Here is a 23,252-nt window from a genome sequence, read left to right as displayed (position 1 = left end):
CATTCCATACCTCTTACATGTATGTATGAGGATCATTTGCAACAAAGGCACTCCTTGATGTGAAAAAACATGAGTGATGAATAGTTTCTGAACTGTATACTCAACACAACCGTATGAACGGCTGTTGGCCACAGTGAGTCCGTTTTTTGATTTTACTTGACCCCATATCATCCTAATTATTAGAAAGCATTTGGTTATTGTCAGAGATATTGTTCAAACCATCCGATACAAGTTGCTTTATCACCTGAGGAAGGAACCCACTTGGTGTCCTTATCAGAATGCTAACAATGCGTTTCAATAACTCCTTTGTCATGTGATCACTGCATGCTTTGTTCTGTTGTCTGTAGCCCTTGAATCTAACTGTTCTAGATCACTTAATCCTTTTGTGATGTCTGCATCACATGTGTAGTGCTTCTAAGATAACATCATCTAAACTTCTAAATGACAATAAACAGCTGGCGAATACTTTTTCCACATGAAACTTTTGCTTTTCTTTGATTCTCGTCTGGCATTGTTGATGGGAAAGCTCTAAACATATGGACATAACTGTGGAAACTCTATAATCCGTGACAACCAATTATTTGCAAACAATTTCATCAGATCATGTCTATTGAACTTGACAAAATGGCAGAATTTTCCCTTTCATATCGATTTGTATCCGTAACTGAATAATTATGGTTCATGTTACAGCTGAGCTCAGGCTGCTGTTGCTCTTGTTATAGTGAAATCTGATGATTTGGTCTGTCTGGGCAGTTGATAAAATACCCACTTTTTTATAAACCGGACACTAGTTTTGTTTATTTGTGGAGGTGAAGGTTTCAGGTACACAGAGTATATCAGAAAAGGGAGATTTGTCAGATACGGAGACCTGCTTCTCAAAACAAACAGTTGAGCTCACTGACACTGTATTAAGTTTAGAAAGCTTGCCTATAGTTTACAAATTACATATTTGACAAAGACCATATCCATGAACGCACTCTCTTAAAGCACAACATATTCCACGTCTTTCTGCTCCAATCTCCAAATATCAAATTTTGTTCAGAAATTGCTGAAAAACAGACTTACAGAAAATATTATACTTTAAATGATGGCAAAATATGCAACAAACATTTGAAAGACATTGCCTCTTGTTTTTCTTGGTGATATAAAATCAACGAAGACATGTAACACTCCATTAGTTGAACTTTTGATGAGTTTTCCTAATTTTTTTCCGGTAGTAAGTTTTTCCCACTCTACTCCAAAATCATGTTGAAATGTCTAGCATTCAAACTTGTTAATCCTTTGAGTGCCAAAGTTAATTTTTGTCACCTTTATAAAATGTACTCCATTCAATTTTTTTTAGGTTTTTGTCAAATTTTGAAAAAATACTGTAGTCGATGAAATTTTATGTCCATTTGGTCCAAATTTATCAAAAAAATACAGAAAACTTCATAAAAATTGGTCAAATGTTGCACTGAAATTTTGGTGGGAAAAAATTACAGCACTCAAAGGGTCAACATACCCACACATTATAGCCAATGTTATTGTCAATCATTATATTTTTCAGTCCAGACTATAATTCAGCTGTAGATTATAACATGGTATTGTACAGCATTTTGTACAAAATGTGTAACACTAATGTGTTTCAACATACTTTAGTGACTAGCAGAAGAAAATATGCTTTTTTCTAGAACAAAAATATAATGACAATATTAGAAGCTGTGGCTAGTACATTGTATATTATTCCTTCAGGTCGGACCAAGTCAAAAGAAATTCCATGATCAGATAGGTTTTATTTTGTTCTTCACACACACACTACTCTTTGATAGTGCTGGCATATCAGGTATAATTCTGATATTCTCAAACATAATTGATATTCTAGACATCCACAGGCTCTGTGGGGGTCGATATTCTAGCCAGACATTTTATATGTAGACAACTGTTTGCAAAATAGTTTCAAATCTTGGTGAAAGTTAAAAGAATAGCATACTGTTGGTGAAACAATATATCTTTACTTTCAGAGAATATCGTAAATATCTCCATAGGCTATGAGTGAATTATTATTATCATTATTGTTGTTGTTGTTCAAAATATATCAAGACTATACAAATATACTTCGTTCTTCAAAAGAGTGCCATGTAAAAATGATGTATCCTATACGTGGTATGTACAGAAATAGCTGTGGAAACGCAGCTATCTGTTGGCGGGGTTGCGTGCGTTGTTATCTGGGTCAAAGGTCAACCCCGCCACGGATCCGTGGCGGGGTTGACCTTTGACCCGCATAGCGATCCCCACTACCCCGCCAACAGATAGCTGCGTTTCCACAGCTAGTACAGAAATAGAGACAAACCCATAGAATTGGATGTCAACGACGCATTCTGTTCCTAACCGGCGGTCAAAACATCAAAATTGAACACAATGAAAATTATTATTCCAAACTAGGCAATACTGTATACCATGGAGGTAGTAGAGACACTATTAGTAACACTTCCCGGATCTGAACTCCCGTCAATACAGTGAAAGCTCAGGTTTCTTCAGCGCTGTCTTTGGCACGAGGCGATTAAACAGGGGCGGCTAAAATCCAAAGCCACCGACCACGGGCTTGGCCTTGGTTTGTGCCTCTACCATGCAATATTGGGGCTGTGTTACCGATTCTGAATTACGGAAGTAAATATATGTACCACGCCAAGGCTGGGCACCGAGTGCGCAAGAATGTATGACGACTGTGCGGACCAGACCTCACATGAGCCACGCTGTATGTGCCCACTCCTTTGGGCTCGCGACCTACCCAAGGTATGAATGATGTGTAATTTATAAAACTTTTAAGATTTCAACACTCACAACTTAGCTTTTTACAACATAAAGTGATATGAAGGCTGAAGAAACTCACCTTGTCAACGGTCACCAGAGAAGATAGGTGCAATATAACTTTTCGGTTTGGTGACACACTCAAAGGCACTTCACTTCAGCTGGAGGTCGGTCAAGCCACACCACCGACAAAACATTACAATCGGCGCAGCTACGTACCACAATTGATGTCATTCAACAACATTTCCGTCAAAATTTCGATCCTCTAACACACCTAATCAAATGGTAAGAAACTGCACTTGGACGAAAGCTTTTTCGGGACTCAAAATCTGGAGAAATCCGGGGTAACTTGGCCGATATAACTTTAAAATAGCGTGACCTTCGTGCAGCCACCTGAAGTGGAATCTCCAAATGTCTACCTCATCGATATATGCAAATTGGGCACCCTATGGTACAGGTTAAAGGTCACACACAGGGGAAGGGACTGTGACGTATGCATGCATTGATATCTCATGTTGCCCGGAACCCGTGAAGTTGACCGTATTGCACAGAATTATCAAGTCGGGTCCGAGTAAAATATTGTTTTAAAATTGACGAGACGGAAGTTATTGATTTACATGACAAAAATCTAGAGATAAAAAACTTCAGAGAGTCTCTGTTGTGGCCAAGTTGATAAACAGTTTTGGATAAAAGTTTTAATGTTCATCTATAGAAAGAATACAACTGAAGTAAACTAGAAAATTTCAAGAACTGTGTAAAATTGAAAGATTCGCTCATGAATCATATAACGTTTAAACTTGGATCACAGTCCCTCTATCCATGTGCTTGGATGCAGTTTGTGTGTGGCGAGTCGTTCTTCTTTCACACTTTTTCAAACTTTTTTGAATAACGCCCTCACAGCCAGATTTTGTTCATCTGTTTGTTTTTAATGTCTTGAAATACCTACAGTAATCTAAGCCTTCTGGCAAATATTTTGACGCTGAGGTAGCGCTGTATGTTTGGTAATTACTAGATTAGGTTTGGTACTTTCTTTTCAAAGTTACCGTTTTAGTCTTAAACAATTACTTTGCGGCAACATCTGGCAGACTAAAACAACATCGTACTCAGAGAGCTGTGTCTGCTGGGAATGTCCACCTTTTGAACACACCACAACCTACCGACTGACCAGAAAGCTGTGATTTCCATCTCGATGATCATAGTCTAATGGTTAAAATTTATGTGGTTGACATTTGATCAGTAAGTAGGGTGAGTTTTTTTAGCTCAAATTATATTTACAGTATCTGAAATACGTAGAACCAAATGAGAAATGCAAGGCCAAAGGATTTACGTGTTAACCAGTTATAGCAGGCTTCGATTTATGAACACGGAAAATAAACTAGGGTTTGTATGTTACAGTGAATAATCTCTATGGTGGCGTTAATGAGAATCTGTATGTTCATTGAAAACTTATTGATTGATTAGTTAAAACCCTGAATCTACTGTGTCGAACGCCCAATACTACGTTACCTTGAATTAAAAAATACATAACATAATGACAAGACTACACCACATAACGGAATGGCTATAAAACATAATAACTACACTACACCACATAATAGAAAGACTATGCACCATGGAAAGTCTACGTAACATAATGACAAGATCACATAACATAATGACAAGACTATCACATAATAGAAAGGCAACACCGCATAATGGAAAGACTTCATAACTTAATGACAAGATAACACCATAGAAAGGAACAGCTATGATATATAATAACCACAGGGTATTGCAGGCACTATTCGTATAGGAATTAATGTATTAAGGTGAAGTACTACGAATTACGTCAAAATTAAGTTGTGGTGTCATTTTCTTGAAACTTTGCACAGATATTCTTGGAAGTTGTGCATGTGCAAAATGAAATAAAAATGGGGGTAACCACGCTCGTTTCCATGGAAACGGACGTTAAAGTGGCGTCGTTAGAAATAAATAAAAATGATATAATTCACTTAAACTAAAGAAAGCAATTATAAAACGCTTAGCAAATGAGTTAATTTTAATAAATACAAAGACTTAAGATCCATATCTATCGAATGTATAGTTTTCATGATGTTTCTGAAACTATTTTAGCATAAGTATCGATTACAAAATTACGATATCAAAATAATATCGCTACATAATTTTCGAACTTTCTTCCTGTCGCTTTGAATGGTGTCATTTTGACCAAACTTGGCGAATAAACTCCTGACATAATACCATTTAGTTTACACTTTAATAAAAGGGTGTCACCACGCTACTTTTTACAATATCTCCAGGTGAATGGGTAATTTGCGCCATATAAATGGGAGAGAAATGTTAATTTTTCGCTCATATTGAATAAAACCAGCTTCCTAGGGGGTCAAAATATGACAAGGTTATAGGTCACATGTATTTCTAAGACACTGGGTCAAAAAATTAGGTAAAAGCGCAATTTCAACAATGACAGGTGATGTTAAATACATGCGCTACAAAATAACCCATTTGCGGCAGGCTGGAGTTAAATCTGCGCAGAAACGTTCTAAAGCGTGTGCGCGTCCGAATTCGTCGCCCTTTACCTTAAGCTTTTTTCATTATACAAGCCTTACCTGTGTCGCGCGTGTGCCCATTACCTTACCCTCGCTATCTCTGTATAGTATTTCAAAGAAAACAGTCCATAACTGTTGATTGCCCTCCCTAATCCCCTTCAACAATTTGTTCTACCGATCACAAAAGCGGGGGGGGGGGGGGGGGTATCGCCCTGACCAAATAAATCGGTAGCAGCTTATAAGGTAACGGTCATGGAAAAACAGTCGAAATTCAAGACAATCGATTTAGACGGCAATCTGTTCTGTAGCGGGAAGTCTGTGGCATGTAAAAACAAATCATCAAACTTCAAAAGCATAACAAGTCAAGCTCCAGTCGCACAGTGTGAACAAAAAACCCATTGAGCAATAATCTGAGCAAAATAGTGTCATGCAAAAACGGTAGAAAAGACGCGTCAGCATCAATAAACGAAGGTTCTCTAAAATACCCAGGGCCAGCCGCGAAACATGCACGGAATTATGAGGCTAACCAAGTTCGAATATCTGTTGTATATGGTGGCGCCCCACAATCGCAGCCGGGATGGGTTTAAACAATAGTAACAGGAAAAAACACGGGGGAAGAATACCATCATCGACAGCTAGCTCTGAAAGAAGGAAAAGGTGAAAAATACAGAAGACAGGGCAAACGCCAACGACAAAAAAGCAACACAAGCTTTATCGCCGGTAACACAACTTCAACGGCTAATGCGGGTGCAACAGCAGACAGAGCAGCAGCGCCGGCCTGGCATCAGTACTCATTCCATCACACAATGTGGACTGGAAGTCATCATTAACAATCTTGCGTTGCAAGGGATGTATTAGAAAGGGTACACAGAGGTAGAATGATATACACAACTTGCAAAAAAAATGCAAATGACATTGTTATTTTTTTTAAATTTAATTTGTTTAAAGATCCTGAAATTCTTCATCTGGCGACAGTTCCTCAAGAAAAGGATTTTGATCTGTAAAAAATAGTGCAACTGTCAAATCCGTAGCCACCAACGCAATGTATTGAAACTTGGTCATGGAGCTTATACAGAGGTGTATAACAACACCTAATTTCTATTCATGGCAGTCTTTTTGGACCGAATTCAATGTCACATTATCTACATATTACGATAAATGCGTTTGTAAGGGTCTTTTTAAAACATTAAAAATTTTCATCGAAATCTCCAATCGCCACCAGTTAACTCCACTTATGATATTACCATACACAAATACATTTGTCAGTTCGCTCCTATCCGCGCTTTTTTCTTTTCATGCCATTTTACGCGTACAGGTTCTACAACTATATGGCCGTATCTCTCGATGAACACATTCTAAAAAGTATATCCAAAAATTACAAACGGCCATTTGCGTGCTTAAAGACCGAAAAGGGACCACCAAAGAATTCAAAATCGAGTTCACATGCTTAAAAGTGCAAGATCTAGTTCGCTCGGCCAAACCCATCTATGTCTTCACCAGGTAGATTTTCATGTTCATTACAACCTTTTTATCTGTAAAAATCTCTCTTCAAAAGACTGCGCGTTTTAAAGCCTGTGTCCACGGCAACTAGAGAGCAAATCGCATGAAAGAAAGTTGTTGAGGAATGCAGCCTCGGAGACCATAGCAGTTTCGATTGTTTTGTCTGTTGTCTTCTGCCTTATGGGTCACTATGCAGAGTTTGTGGCGTTGATGATGAGAGAGGGTTGAGATAGGAAAGTTCAAAACGTTGGTCGGTAAGCCCAAGTTTCATTCAGGCTAGGCGTGTCAGGGGCAAATGTTCTATAGATGCTGCGTTCCATATTAGTCTGACCCAAAACGAAGAAGGCTTGTTGGGCTATTTTACTGTATGAGGCCATGTTGCACTCAGAAATGAAAAATATGGAAGTAAATGTACACACAAATCCTAGTACCAGTTAGTAGCTTTTAAGCATATCATGCTTAAAAGTTAACACTAAAGAACGAATACTTTCATGTGAATAGCCAGAGGGTAGTCATTTACCAGTTGAAGTCGGAAAATAACGTGAAGAGTTGCTTACAGCTGCACAGGATTAGAACTAATTTGGGATAATTGGATGTCGAAGTAATTCATGTCGGTTTTATCTGCAAATGTAAACTTATCTGCTTTTCTTTATACGTTATACACTTGTTTTTATGAGTAACTTGTAATATTAACACGATTGAAACTAATTTGGGATAATTGGATTTTCATATTTTTCCAATTTTTCAAAAGCGTTAGATGCCGTATAGCTGAATGTTGCAATATTGCAAATTACCCATAAAAACAAGTGTGTAATGTAAAAAGAAAAGCAGATGAGATTACATTTGTAGATTAAATCGGCATTACTTCACCATCCAATTATCCCAAATTAGTTCCAATCGTGTTTATTGCAACATTCAGCTATCAGGCACCCAACACTTCTGAGAAATTTGAAAAATATGAAGATCCAATTATCCCAAATTTAGTTCCAACCGTGTTAGCTGTCCTTTGCATAAGGAAGAACAAAGTTAGCCATAGCTATATACACAATATCTCTGTTAACTATTGCTAAGTCACGGTTATTCCTATGGTACAGAGTACTCAACCAACAGAAAAGGATGAGCATCATAAAAAGCAATAAACAGAAGAGTACGTTGGTGACTTGGTATGTAAGAAAACTTCTAGAAAGAGCCAGACCATCCTCCTGGTCCTGGAACAATCAACATGCCAATTTACACAATCTTCTAAATCCAAAATTATGTTGCCAGCTGGACAATGACTTTCGGATTCTACAATGTTTATAATAAACCTGGACAATGACAGAGAACACAATGGCTTTGTTCAGCTGTTTGCACGAAAACGCCCTAGCTGATCAGAACTTCTATAATACATTTTATGTCCACCATCACATACGAGGTCAATGACATCATGCATGCAATCCTCCAGGTAAATCCTTTATCAATTTTGGTGTAAATTATTGGGAAGACAAAAGCTGAGCTGTATTTAGCTCTTTCTTCTTGTATTTATAACATTCAACTCCTTGATCACTGCTGCTATGGAATTTTACACCTAAGAAAGTGTGAAATCGCTGTAAAAATTAGTTTTGAGTTGAAATTTATACAGGTTGATTAATTATCACACAGACTTACTAAGTTTCAATTGGTATACAGCCCTACTTTCCATGTGTTTTGGGAACTTTATTGTGTAAGTGTGACAAGTTTAAGGTCACTAAACATATTCTTGTGAAATTTGAATGGATGTAGCGACCATTATAGGGGATACCTGCAGGAAATGCGACCCAGTATCCTAAGATGCAGTATTTTTTATGTAAAGGCAGCGTCAAGACTGTCTACATATAAAGTTAAACTGGGAAAAAAATCTGGAAGATATCTTTCTCTTCAGTTTATTCGGGCTTAAATGACATAATTGAATTTTTGCTAATTTTTCCTCAAACAAACTTTCAACCATTCTCTTTCAAATTTTATAAGAGAAACCTGGCGGTCAAAGTGCAAATTTTGGTACAAGAGAATCAAATTACCCAGTATTCACCGGTCTGAAATTCAAAATGACTCCCATCTCTGCATTATCTCTATGGGGGAAAGTAAAATTATCGATTCTCACAAACGGTGAAACCTCTATTTATTCCACATGCTTCAAAATGAGCCCCAACACATGGTAAGCCAAAAGAATATTGTAAAAGTTTGAGAGTCATGTCTGTCCCTGAGGCACGCTCCACCATATTAATAATGTTGTTTGTTTGTAAGCTTGCACTGTTGTTTTTCTGTTAGCCACAGAAGAGAGGAAGGTAGGCATACAGACACTTATCTTTCAGAGAGATTTTGTAAAGTATCCCCTGTGAACGCGTATAGCATATCACTTCCTTTCAGAACATCCCTTTTAAGGAAATTTGACAATATCTACTAAAGTCACTATAGACCCTCATCTATATTTTTTGATCTATGTTTTGCATATCATGAATATGAAGGATTCATCCAAAAACCATCAAGCTCTGTAACTATTTATAAAGTATTCTCTCTTCGACAGTTTTCAGGAAATGTTGAAATATTTAAATCCCCACTTCCCTTTTCTTTGTTGCTCCTGTAATCTGTATGATGTGGAGACTCTTTATGAACTGTGATACTCATTTACTGTTTTCCTACACACCCAAACTGTATAAAGAGTGGAGACCTTGAAATGCAAATAAAACGAATTCAAACCGAAACCTATCATTGCTACACTGTACACCACCCTTTGGTAATGTAGCTGCACTAATTGTAGCCCCGGGGCTGGGCCGTGCGGCTTGCGCTATGCCCCAACCAGGTTGGGGCATAGCATGAGCCACACGACAGAAACCAAGGTTAGGGCATAGCGAAAGCTGAATAACACAAGCCAAAGCTGCATGGCCCAGCTAAGCCCCACCAGGGCTACAATTATAGCAGCTATGGTATATGCATCACTCAATTATACGATCACCCACACTTCAAATAAATTCATCAGTTTGCCTGCTGTTCAGAAATCATGTTTTACCTGTAGAAATCTGACCTACTGAAAATGTTATCAACCGCCTTTGACTTTTATGACTAACTTAAGTGGAAAAATTGTAGTTGTTGTACCAAATTATATTAACTTGTTAAAATTTATGATGAGCATCTGAAGACAAGTCTCCTTCATCTGATGCACTCAAAATATAAAACCACCACACAAAGGTTGTCTTGTTTGACACAATTTATTAACTGTGCATAAACCTAATCAATGTACAAAGACACAGTATCTTCTTTGCCATTACCATCACTTCATCTTACTTGGCTTGACCTGCACGTGGCATGCCTCCGGGCTGAAATTGAAACAAAAGATATCTTTCAGCCGTGATTCTGTGAATAATTGTAGATTTGATTGTGCAGCAGTGTTGTTGTCCCTTGCAGAAGTCAAATCACTGTACGTCACTTTAAGAATGTCGTCAGGAATAACAGGCTACTGGACTCGCGAATAAAATAATCTGGCCTGAGAGCTTTGAACTTTATTATTTATTCTATGAAGTCACTTGAAATTGTCAACACCACAGCCAAAGATGATATTTATTATATCATACCAGTATATTGATGGTGCAAATACAGCAATCTGATTGGTCGAGACGTGAAAAGAACCGTGGTATATTGGCGATATACCACGGCTGGCATCCGCACTAGCTCTCGGCTTGAGGAAAAGTCCTTTTATAACGTTCCATGCCAGAATTTCAATATACTGTTATGATATAATAGCAGTAAATCACACCAAGCGACGGTATACTGAACTGGTATCGTGAACTGGTCAAAATCTTGTGGTATACCATCGCTGGGTGTGCTTTATTGCTTAATTATCCCATAGTTTGTGCATGTCAGTACGATGACTTTCAAATAGATATTTGAAAATATTCTGTCCACAAAATTCATGTTACGGATAGGGATGTCAAAGACAGCACTGGCGATGACAAACATTGCTGACTTTCCTGTGTTCTTATTGTGTAACTGTGCTATACTCACTGTTGGGCGGAACCTTGGAGGTGGTGTACGATCTTTTCTAGCTTCTTTTGACCTGTTTCTGACAACCTTGGAGTGGATAGCACAACTCACACAGTAGTGAAGCTTGGCATAAAGTTTTGGTAGTGCATACACTGTAACCGAGAAATGATCACCAATTAGTTCAGTATTTATTATTTTCTGACAAGACTTGACAAATCCAAACTATGGCATGCTTGATAACATTGCACAAATTTACAAATTTACTTTTCAGTTTTGAGTAAGAAATAAGAACTTGCTATTCAGTACACACACCAAATATTTGAGGTTGAAAAAAACACTGCATCTAATTCAAAAATGAAAATGAAAAATGCTCAAATGGAAGCACTTAAAACAGTATACTTTTCTAGAGTTGTTGGGAACCGTAAATATCAATGGAAACTAGTATTCTCTTTCTAAAATGCGGCATTACTAAAAATTATTTCAATAGGCAAATCAAGCAAGCTTACAATCTGTCGGTATTTTTGAGAGAAAAATCTGCTTTGTGTTTGTCTAATGAAATTTCCTCTGTACACTGGATGTTTCTAAAAGACAAGACTGTCTGAAAAATAAAGCAAGCAGTAGTAACAATAGCATGACCAAGAAGCTAATTTGATGAACTATTGTCACTAAACTAAAGTTTACCTGTTAAACATTTGTGTTTAACTGACTCTGGGAATTTTCATAAATTTCGAAACTGACTACGAGTTTGGTTATCTTAAAGATATGGAGCATACTAGGTCACAACATAGGCAGTGGAGGGGTCTATGGTCACAACAACACAACCAACTGCCATCAAGTCATGACACTTGTATTTATTTAATTTTTTAGGCCAAATCTTGTGATCATGGCCTCCTGACCTGAAGGAAAGTCTACCTTGCCTGATGTCTGCCTTTAAAAACTAAGTAAACATACGGGCCAGTACCAATAATATACATATCAAGAATGTAAACTTTAACATGAGAACGAGAAATTTACTTCAATTTAAAATGAGGGGTAAATGTGCCTAAACTTGGGGGATGTCGATACTTTGAAGCCTCCATTTGCTGGAGATAATATCAACATATTATCACAGACAATTTCCTAACTGAGAAACTTCTCTATTACTATGCAAATGAATCTTTCTTGAGACAAGCATTACGAAAGAGTTTCGCCCATATTTAGGGTGCATCTTTTTAAAGGACACTTCTATTTACCCATGTGTGCATAATAGATGGGTTTCCCGACGTCTATGATGTACTTCCTATCTTTGGTTAGTGCAAATATATTATGAAAAAAATTAGGAGTTACATATCTTTAACGCAGTAATAGATTTGCAACTTTCAATTGGTTGAGTTGACCAGCAACATGGTTTTGCTGAACTATTGAAGCTAGAAAGCGCCAACTCTTGATGCAGAGAAAAACAAAACTAGAAATATCTTTAAAAGATGAAGGGAGACATACGTACAAAATCTCGAACAACTAAAGGACATACAGAGGAAATTACAAAGGCCTATTATCATTCACCCTCATGGAAAGATATATATGTTGTAGACTTACCATCATAGACACTAGCATCAGATATATCTCTCACAGCAGCGGATTCCACAATGTTCCTGATGACGAATTTTTTGATGGCTTTATCTTTCGGTACACATCTTGCACAGTTGGTGCATCTCACAGGTCTGACATGACCACGACCCTTCTTATTACGACCGTTGTTTCGCCTTTTCTGGGTCTGCAATGTTGATGATACTCAAGATTAAATAGCAAATTAGAAAATCCAATTTCATTCTCGAGCGGCAAGTCACCATCTCTGTGACAGCAGCCCCAGTTGGTACATGTGGCACAAGACCACTAATTAATTTCCCATAGGCCACCACAGTAGCGTTGAACTCGATTTTCCTATTTTAAAACATTCAGCGGCACGAATCCTCTTTTCTGGGTCTGCAATGTTGACGATACTCAAGATTAAATTGCAAATTAGAAAATCCAATTTCATTCTCGAGCGGCAAGTCACCATCTCTGTGACAGCAGCCCCAGTTGGTACATGTGTACTTCTCTGTCACCGAATCAATCATTCGTTATCTTTTGAGCCTTTTCCTTTGACTATGTGAAAATCATTAGACATCATGCGTGCGGATTTTCTAGCGACGAGATCCGATCACTGACGAGCCATACGAGGTGGCAAAACAGAATTTGGAGGGGATGTGGGCCATTCGACAAAAACATGCATGGGCGCCGCCATCTTGGAATCTCGTCCTTTTTTCGTATGCCGTCGGAGTTTTAACGAAATATTTTTAATAGGGCAATTTATCACATAAATTTTTCGAAATTATTCTAGGTGTGAAAAGGTGTAACGTATCTAAATCTAAATTGAGGATAAGAAATATGAGATTCACGAGAAATCGATAGTAACTTTCGCACACCACATGGCTTTGCCTACCATTTTGGCTGCTTCGAGCTAAAGAGGACTACTTTAGGGTTGCATACAAAATATATCGTTCCGCACAGCGCATTGGTAAAGCGTCTGGCAAGCGTTACGACTGGTTTTCCAATTCCCTAAGTTTGTTTACTTGTCCACTCGGAATAATTTCGTACCATTTACACTCGTAACAGCTTTGGACACCTAAATGAAAGGGACATTTCATCATATTTTTTTTGCCATTACGCATTTTTTTATGCCCACGGATACACTACACTGCTTTGTATGTTAGCCCTTGCTTTCATTTCGGGAAGCCCGTTTTTGTTTGTTCTCACACCATTCCTCAAGTGATAGGGCGCCCGCACAGGTACTGTATGCAGCACACTGGGAAGGCCATAGCAACCTTTGGGAAATTCTAACCAAAACTTGTTTTAAACGTAGCTAAACAAGTTGTTGAATATATAGCGTATTTTCATTATAACTTCCTATAATATAAGTAAATGTTTTGTATTAGTGGTCCCTGGCAATAGATACAGCGTTTTAGATTCAGAAATTTTTGTGCTAAATAATATGATCCATTTTACCTGTGAATAGGATGTATGCTAAAAATGAAAATTTAAATATTTATGCAGAGCAATTGAATTTTTAATAAAATATCAGATCATATTTTACAGATGAGAATCTCTTGGACACTGAAATTTGGCAAACTCTCCAGCAATTTGACAATCCTTAGAATGGTGGATGTTGATGTTACAAATGATTCTTCTAGTAGCCGCAATTTATTTGCCAACAAACACAACTGATCAGAGGAACTTGTAAATTGGAATCGTGTTCACAAATGCTTTTACCCACGAGACTTCCTGATATATTGAGCTGGACACTGATATGATGGACTGTTTATGTTTGGACAAGATCACAAACGCAAAGGCAGGGTTTTCTCTGCATGTTCACGAATTTCTGCCCAATTCATCAAAATTAGGGGCAGACTTGACATTTTAGGGGACAGAAACAACAGCAAATTCACAGGTTACTACACTACAAGCTTGGGTTAACATCATATGGGCGTACAGTATTTGCTTGCTGTGTTTTGCGTATGATTTTTGCGCTGTCAGTAACTTATAAAGGGCAGAAAATGGCTTGAAATTCACAATTTACGCAATTGCGCAGTCAAGAGAAAACCACGGAAAGGTATTCATTTGCATTTGAAGTGAGTCCAGTCATTAGGTTTTGCTTCAAGTTAATGTACTGCGAACTGTACAAAGGTTTTGCTTCAAGTTAATGTACTGCGAACTGTACAAACATCAAACATCCATAATAAATCTAGGAATTGTCCGATGCTGCTTTCTGAGAAAAAAAATTTATTCAATGATTGAAAATGAAAGCATTCTATGATGTTATTGCGGTTAAAAAAATAAAGCTTCGAAATCCAAAACACATTACTTCTCAGCGACCATTAAATTGTACATTCTGATTTACTACAAGAGTAAAGAAGAAATATTCTACAGTTAGGAAAGTATTTTAATGTACACAGTAATGAAGATACAGTATAAGTCTGAAAACTTAAATAAAAAGTGTACACTATGGCAAACAGTTTAAATGGTTACTGTTATAAGATGATACGTATTTCAGCGTTGATAACATGTTAGACTTTCGCTCAATGCCCTTGAACAACCTATGGGATGTGTTGCAGTATTAAAATCTTGTTGCAGCCATTTCTGTGCTACTACACATACTTGGTTTTATACACAAATTAGGGTAAATCAGTTTTTTCAAAATCTGAAGATGTCAAAAACATGTTCATCAGCCTTGTGGCAATCGGAACCATCTTTTAACAAAGTTCAAAAGGACATTGACTTTCGCTTGTCTGGAAGTGTTCTCTTGATACTAAAGTCAGCCATGACTGAATGAACTTGATGAAAATCAAAGTAAAAGTTCAGTGGCACCTAAGAGAAAAGCACTTAACGCAATAATTGCAGATTTTCATTAATTTCTGGACAGCACACATGTTGAAGTACAGTAATGGTGCTATTCTGGTAAACTTGTGAACTTCCATAGGTACCCTACTGCAGGCAACATCATAATTGTCGCTAACAGTTTGTTAGGATTTGCAAAAGTTCCACATCAACCTTCATACGAGATTTTCAAATAACCCAAATGTGCATGTACAACCAAGGTCAAACAAAGAAGGCACGGCTCTATCAGCCTTTACAATTCAGTGTCTGTAGCATGTGTACTTATCAGTAACTCCACTACCAAGGGATCATAAAAAATATTTTTGTGTTACAGGTGTAACTTACATCTACAACTGCATGTGACAACATTTCCTGCAAAAACAGACAGCCATGGCACAAGACAATGGCAAAAGTCTCCTGGATTTGTAGGGCACTTGCTAATGCACCTTGATGATAAAAATCATCAAATTCATTCAAGAAGATATACCTTTTGTGTTCAACCTTACAGAAATTGTGTGAAAATGCTTTCAAAATAATCTTTTGCCAACTATTTGACAAGGGGTTCTCTTGAAGCAAATGTTCTATTTTTCCATATGAAATACAGCTTTTAGGAATGCTGGTCATAATATGGCACGAGCGACCTTTTGTTTTCTTATTTACATGGCTGTTTTTTGACGTGACGTCTTTAGAAGAGTTTGTTACACTCTGACCAAAGACAAGTTAAAGTATGGGCAGTCCTGCCAAAGCCAGTTTCTGAGGGTCTGTCTTTTCTAGGAAAATTGGCAGGGAACCAGAGGTACACTAGACAGAAATTCTATCTTTCCCCATCGCATGTATACAGATTGTATTCATAGGTCAAGTTACACTGCTGAGAATTCTGGGATATATATCAGAAACATATCTTTTTCTCTGTACAGTCATCACACATGAAAGCTACAGAGAAATCTCATTGAGTGTATAAGGCCTGGAGCAAATTATGACGTTCATTATTGTTCTTCTCAAGTATTGTATGTGCTCTGGACAAAAATGCAGTCATGACAGCAACTGATGATTTGGGGAAATATTTCTGCTTAACAACATGGACGAGCACATTTAATGGACCCCTAACATCTCTCATAGGTATGATCTTATCCTCACTTTTCAGAAGGCCAAGATAGACTAGCAAGCTATTGACAATTTCTTCAGGGCGGACATTATCACTTGAGTGGCCCTTGGACATGATTGCATCACAGGAATCATAGACAGCATTCTTCACATCTTCACTGTTTGCATCCATTGCAGATGCCACTTTCATGAAAGCCTTGATAACACTGTCTGCAGATTCTACTCTTCCAAGATCATCAGCCAAAAGCTTTGCTCTGTTCTTGCCGAGTTTGAGGAGATTTGTTGACGTCGGGGCTTTGTAGAATGCTGTTGTTGTCACCGGTGTCTCCTCAGATACTTTTTGACTGGATACAATCTGGGAGTACAGTGGACGAACCTGGGAGACTTCCTCAACGTCATCGCCATCGTCGTCTTCAACATCTTCATATTCATCATCATCATCATCATCGTATCATCCTCATCTACTTCACCTTCATCATCACTGAGTGAACCAAGACTTTCAATTTTACCATTGTCCTCCAGCTTTTTTCTCAGGAGCTCAATACCTTCTTCACCAAGGCAGTTTCCATTGAGTTCCAACTTTTCAAACTGAGCTTTGTTTTTGATGCTCTCAGCAAGTTCCAGAGCTGCATTCTGGTTGATTTCGCCGTAGGATAAATTCAACTCCCGGAGTTTAGGTACCCCATTCTTCAGTGCCCCAGCTATGGCCAGAGCTCCCCCCGACCGAACCAGGCAATCGCCGAAATTGACAACTTCTAAATGAGACAACTTGACGAATGCCTTCGCCATTGCTTCAGCCCCTTTCTCTGTGAATGTGTTATCATTCAAGTTCAGTATTCTGAGCTGGGCGTTTTCTGCAAATGCCTCGGCAAGTGCTGATACCCCGGGATGGTTGATACCATTCTGTGGCATCTCTACTCTTTCCAATGTGCCGATCTCCTTGAATGCCGATGCCAATGCTGTCGCACCCTCGTTTTCCAAACGGTTTCTTCCAGTGATGAAGACTTTAAGAGACAGTGGTCTGCCAGCTTTAGAGCTTGCCTTACGACACTCCTTGAGGGCTTCTGATAGAATTTTACCACCTCCCACGCCGAGGCCATTGTTGTTGAACTTCAGCTCTTGCAGGGAATAGCCAGACTCACTTTTGAGTAGCTGCGTGCAGGCCTCGACACCATCAGGACCAAAGGCATTGTCACTCAGATCAAGTTCAACTAGATGAGCCTTGGCTGTAATGATGGCAGCTCCTAATGTTTTCAGTGAGGGAGGAATCTCTGACCTTAATCTACCAGTGAACATGTCACTCCACTGAGCTCTCTGGAACTTTGATTTGGTTTCCAGAGCCTTTGCAATTGCCTTGGCTGCTTCAACACCAACTGTGTTGCCAGACAGTTTTAAGCATTTCATATCTTCACATGCCAGGATAGCTTGGACTATCTCCTGTGCATCTTCAGCTTTGTCAAGCTTCATCCCTTTTCCTGCAAAGGATACTTCTGTCTCACCATCTAATTAACAAAGAAATGAAGAAATAATGAAAGAGGTTTCTGGAAAGTGGTGTTTTTCGAAAATGTTTTAACAGTGTATTTATGAACTGGTCAGCAAAAGCTATATACAATAAATGTTTACGAAAAAAATATTCAAAAATGTAAGTCAGTACAGATGTATGAGTAACCTTGATTTATTTTGATTGGTAAGGGCCGTCGATAATAAAACCTGACGCACAACAAACGTAATTCTTTCGTTTAGGGGGGGGGAGGGGTAAAAGCTCATTTCGTTTTGTGTGCGTCAAAATCGCATAAGGATTTTCTATTGTTTTCGAAGTGCGACTTTGCAGCGAGAACGCAAAACTACCTTTGTGTTGATCGAGAACACAATGTAAAGACATGAATGTGAAAAAAACGTATGCTTTTTCAACGTGAAACATATACGTGAAACATGTTCCTACGTGCGAAATACATTAAAATGTTCTGTCTTAAAAAGTGAAACGCGTAAAGTGGAGGTTCATTAATTAATATGCCCTTCCGGTATTTTTTCATGGGCGTGTGGATCGGAGAGGTGCTTGTGGGTTTGTCAGAAACGGCATCATAATACGAAATTGATTTCGCATAAGAACTTTCGTTTTGAGGGGGGAGGGAGGGGGTTTCAAGTAAAACAAAGGAATTACGTTTCTTGTGCGTCAGCTTTTATTATCAACGGCCCCTAAAATGACTCAGCACTATGTGGCAATGCAGTTATTCCCTTTAAATAACTATTACTGTTTATTGAAAAAATTGTGCTTTTTGTGAGGGAAATCAGTTTCCAAACTTGGCGATAGCCATTTTCTTCCAAACTTCCTACATTTCTAATGCATACAGCAGCATTAGCCGTGTATCGAACCACAAGCGAATGTGCTAATACGTGTTGGTTCTGCAAACAGATCAAAACAATGTTTGGCTCCTTTCCGCTTACACTCAGCAGTCGACTATGATAGTAACTGTTACGTCCATGCTATGACCAAATGATGCAGTGTCAAAGAAAATATTTGTACAAAATATTAAGGGTATTGTTTATGCCACATAAAATTGCTATATTCTTTCAAATTTCATGTCCATCAAGTGCCATGATCACATCATTACTAATTTGTGAGAATCATAACCTTAAAATGGTGCAAATCAACACAATTTTTCAACCTGCAAGAAATTCTTAGAATGCTGTAGAGAATCAGTAAGTTGTAGCATTTTGCTTTTTTTTGACTCAATATTGTTCACTGGATCATTATCTATATCTTACTTGAAATGTTACTTTTAGATTAGATGATACAGACTTTCATTTTGCAGAACTAAGGCAAGTGCAATTTTGGTCATACTCATATTAAATCTTTTTCTAGCTCTGCATGGCAGGGCTGTGTGTTATACCGGTGTTATACAGCCTCTGTGGTGGGAGGCCGTATAACGCCGGTAACACGCAGCCCTGCCATGCAGAGCTAATCTTATTCAAGATTGAGTGCTTTTTTAGACCACACATTACATGTAACAAGGGGGTCTCCCCTACTACCTCCACACTAGGACCATGCTCTATAACCAATAGATTGCGACCAAATGTTTGGTGTGCAGTATCTGATTTCTTGCATCTACATCAAAGGTGTTAAAACGGTTTGAATAAATTTGTGTAGACAGCAATAAAAGCAAATGTTCACTCAAACTACCGGTGTTTGATTAACATTTATTGGAGTAGATGATAATTCAATTAGCAAAGATACTCGCAGGGCTCGAAATTAACATTTTATCCTGGTAGTCATTTTGACCACCACATTTTAAATTTGGTGGTCATTTTAAGGAAACTGGTAGTCAATATTATTTTTGAACTGAATCATATTATCAGGCTTTTTGTATTCATGAAAAGAGAGGTCAATGTTATGGTGGGAGTCTCTGAACATGGCTGAACCCAAAAAATACATGTCTGTACAGTAGATAAAAAATAATACCGATGTTGGATAAAAAAAACCTGATTTTGCCAACAACCTCTCACTACTGACTCGTGCTTTATTGGAACCCAAATAACATGCAAACAGGTGGCACAATTCGTTCATGTTGTCTATCTTGCAATCGTATTTTTATACTTGCAAGAGTTCCAAAGTGATCGCTGTGTTGTCTAATGTTTTGTAATGATAAGTAGAAGGATTTTGAATTTTTTTTCCGTTGCAAGAAATATTTGCATAAATGTTGCAAAATGAAATTTAGTTTATTGACACCTGTGAAGGCTCTGCGCCTCAAAAAGGAATGAAACGTTATGTGTATCAATTTCTTCAAGGCCAATTGCAATGTTGTATTGATGAAACTGTGCCCTCGCCATGCCATCAGACAAACCGGCAACTGCTGAAATACTAATTTTTTTCCATGGTGGTCAAAATGACCACCAGTTACAGAATTTGGAGGTCAAGCGTGGAAAAATGGTGGTCATTTGACGCAAGACCACCGCTAATTTCGAGCCCTGTATACTGGACGGCCACTTTAATTTGATCTTTGATCCACATAAATTATATATAGTATAACTTTTAATTTGCTGCAATTCCGTAGGCCACATCGCCTTGGAAAGTTGTGGGCTACGCAACTGCGGCAAAACTGAAATGATTTGCTGGCAAGATAAGTGGACACAAAGAATTTTGATTGAATTGTTAGTAACTTTAATAGTGAGTCCACCCATAACATCACTATGTACAATACGTCAATACATTATTGCATAACTCAATTTGCATAATTCATTATGGTCCTCTCAATCAGAACCAAATCCCTACCCCACCCCATTTTTAGGGCAGAGTGGATATTCCCCCTCCCCTTTGTGAGAGAAACCTGGAGAAAACCCTCTTTATGCTGTTCAGTCGGGTGTTCAGCACCGCCGTATTAGATTGTTGCATGTTGCACGCTTACGTAGCCACGCTAGATAGAACATGATGGCGTGTTATGCCGGACATATGACATGTGATTACCTATCGTGGTCTTGGCCAATAAGTCAGCCACGTCCGTTTCATTCTTCTTAGCCATTTTTATGGTACGCAAAGGTTAGGACGTACGTCCACAGCAGTTCCTCTTACGAAATTCCCTTCGTTCTCTTGACTGATCCGCTGAATGGCGGCGATTTTGAATATCACAGTGCAGAGAAAGTGCAAACAAACGTACGCTGGTCTCTCGAGCTGCAATGTGGGATTCTTGAAGATACCACTATTTTCGGGGGATGGTTCCGTGTCTTTATTAGCATGAATCTATTTTAATTTCGAGATTGGATGCGAAGCAGGGTAGACAATACCAAACCAGGAATAATTTAATAGATATTCGTACTTTTAATAAAGTCAAGAGCACTGCAAAGAGTATCATAAAGTAATATTGTGATCTTCGTCTCCTACCTAGACAATGCATGTTCCCTGACAACAAAACATTGAGCTTCCGGACAAGTATCCCATTCGAAAAACCCTACACGCTCTACTACACCAAATATCATCGGTAAAGTTCACACCTTTTGCGTAATGGGTAGTCTCTGGGATACATGAACTACAGAGTAAAGGCCGGACTACATTTGAAACTAGTTGTTTACCTATGGAAACATCACAATGTCGGTAAGTATCGAGCCGAATGTGCCCTACCTGTACCTGACTGGTAGTGCTACACTAGTACACTGTAGTGATTGACGATGACAGAGTGAGTTTGGAGGAAGGGCCTTAGCTGAACTCAGCTTGGTAGCTGTGTGTTCCTGTTTCCCGTTAATGCTGTACAATTATAGTGGACCGTTATATGATAATATTTCACTATGTGTCAAAGGGATTGATATAGCTTGGCATATCGACAAGGACTCCTTGTTTTTAGGTGTTTTCAGACCAACACTGACAGCAAGGAGTTGCCATAATGATAATAGTGCATTACCAACTCTGCACTTGTAGCGTACATTGGATATAGAGAATATGTGATTGATCGAGCACCGGCTTAACTCTGGTGTTACAACAGCTTAGCGAAGTTGAAAGTAATCGTCGAGGTTGCAATTAATTGTGTTAGAGGAGATTTAGTGGAACTTTAACTCTTTATTAACGACACTCTTGGGAAAGGCGAGTGCCCTCAGTACGCACATAAGTCGTAAAGTTGTCGGACACCTCGATTGTATTATAGAGGTGTTCATAGAGGCAAGTTTCACTGTACATGTACAGTGTATATGTAATGTCGATATGCATGTGTGTGCGTGTGTTAAAAGCGCACAAAAAATCTTGCTGACATACCAGGTAATTCACAGGTTGTCCAGGAAAACATGTCCAGATCCGTCGTGCCAAACTTATTATAGGCATATATGTCGTACAGAAATAACCAAAACACTCATTACCTCAGGTACAGGGCCAACAGGACGTCAGTGATAAGAAAACATAATAGCATCATTAGCCCAGGGTTTATCTACGTGTAGAGTAACTGTGATTAGCGAGATTTCCAACCAAAATCTGTAGTGTACATCTGAATGATCAGAAAAATAATAATTTTATAATTCCATTCAGATAGAAATACTTATATACGACTTCAGACAGATCATTGCATGATGTAATATGATAATGCATTGACCACGATTCACATTCCCTGTTTTTGGTGAAATGGATAATTTCAGATTTTATGAATGCTGGCTTTATGCGTTACGGGAGAAAGTTAGTGGTTAAACGTAAAGATAACTCTGAAATTAAGAATAGTTTACTTTCTTCTTAGATCAACTGTTTTTCGACGTGCTAGGTCCCAAGGCTTAATCAGTCTTTTTAAAGTTTTCAATATGTATGTTTGAAATTTAAAGAGACCTTTTTTCATTGTGATGCTACATGTATTTCAGTTCAGGACTTGCATTCATCATACATCACACTCAATGATTCACTAAGTATTCATTCTCAATTTTCAAAAATTATGTGAAAATACAAGATAGTAATTCCTGCTATTTGGTGATGGATTTGCTTTCAATGTGATGAAACTTGGATTGAACATTAATGATCCGGGACTAAATGCATTACCATGTAATGGTCATCCGAGTGATAACCTTTCCTTTGTAATGCTATCAGTTATTCTCCTTTTCCAGATTTTGGATGAGATTAACAGACATGTAATTTCAAAGATAAAGTCAGTTGGAACTTAAAAATACCAAGAAAGCCATGAAAAGTCATTTTTCAATCACTACCGTTAAAATCTGATACACTGATATTGCAGGTGTTAACATACAGTATGGACTCTCAGGAGGCAGACATGTCTATGTACAAGATTAGAGTAAATTTGTACAGTCTTGATGGTGTGGAACTTTCTCTTGTAACACTTTAGAGTAAGCATACACTGTATATGCATTTAATGATTCATCAAATACAGTAGTCAGCCAAAATATTTGTGATGTTACTCTTGTCCCTGGTGTCTATCATTTAAGATGATAACCGCAGAAACTGCATAATAA

General features: G+C 38.2%; 5 protein-coding genes across 9 annotated transcripts in view; 1 reads left to right on the top strand and 4 right to left on the bottom strand.

Annotated features, from left to right (window-relative positions):
• Positions 1-3,219, bottom strand: part of LOC139143756 (serine-rich adhesin for platelets-like) — a 69,622-nt gene extending 66,403 nt beyond the window's left edge. For all 5 annotated transcript variants that reach the window (XR_011554671.1, XR_011554672.1, XM_070714297.1 and 2 more), the window contains exon 1: positions 2,870-3,219. The gene's annotated coding sequence lies outside the window, so the exon portion shown is untranslated. The remainder of the gene's footprint in view (positions 1-2,869) is intronic.
• Positions 1-23,252, bottom strand: part of LOC139143758 (puromycin-sensitive aminopeptidase-like) — a 539,468-nt gene that overhangs the window by 128,428 nt on the left and 387,788 nt on the right. The window lies entirely within an intron of this gene.
• Positions 10,039-13,427, bottom strand: LOC139143753 (small ribosomal subunit protein eS26). Its single transcript, XM_070714294.1, has 4 exons — positions 13,291-13,427; positions 12,405-12,582; positions 10,851-10,981; positions 10,039-10,165 (listed from the first exon to the last, which is right to left on the bottom strand). Exons 1-4 carry the CDS (start codon positions 13,291-13,293, stop codon positions 10,130-10,132), a joined length of 348 nt encoding a protein of 115 aa, XP_070570395.1. The 5' UTR covers positions 13,294-13,427; the 3' UTR covers positions 10,039-10,129.
• LOC139143752 (ran GTPase-activating protein 1-like) lies at positions 14,608-20,978 on the bottom strand. Its single transcript, XM_070714293.1, is given in 3 exon segments — positions 14,608-16,775; positions 16,778-17,827; positions 20,788-20,978. Coding segments are annotated over 3 exon segments (1,713 nt in total). The 5' UTR covers positions 20,843-20,978; the 3' UTR covers positions 14,608-16,167.
• LOC139143750 (inversin-like) overlaps positions 21,242-23,252 on the top strand; it is a 35,565-nt gene continuing 33,554 nt past the window's right edge. Inside the window, exon 1 of the mRNA XM_070714292.1 lies at positions 21,242-21,411. Coding sequence (XP_070570393.1) covers positions 21,406-21,411 — 6 coding nt within the window. The 5' untranslated portion in view covers positions 21,242-21,405. The remainder of the gene's footprint in view (positions 21,412-23,252) is intronic.

The sequence above is a fragment of the Ptychodera flava genome, chromosome 11 (genome assembly GCF_041260155.1).
Source record: "Ptychodera flava strain L36383 chromosome 11, AS_Pfla_20210202, whole genome shotgun sequence".
Lineage (NCBI taxonomy): Eukaryota > Metazoa > Hemichordata > Enteropneusta > Ptychoderidae > Ptychodera > Ptychodera flava.
The sequence above is the reverse complement of the archived record's forward strand: the minus strand, read 5'-3'. Positions and strand labels throughout refer to the sequence as shown.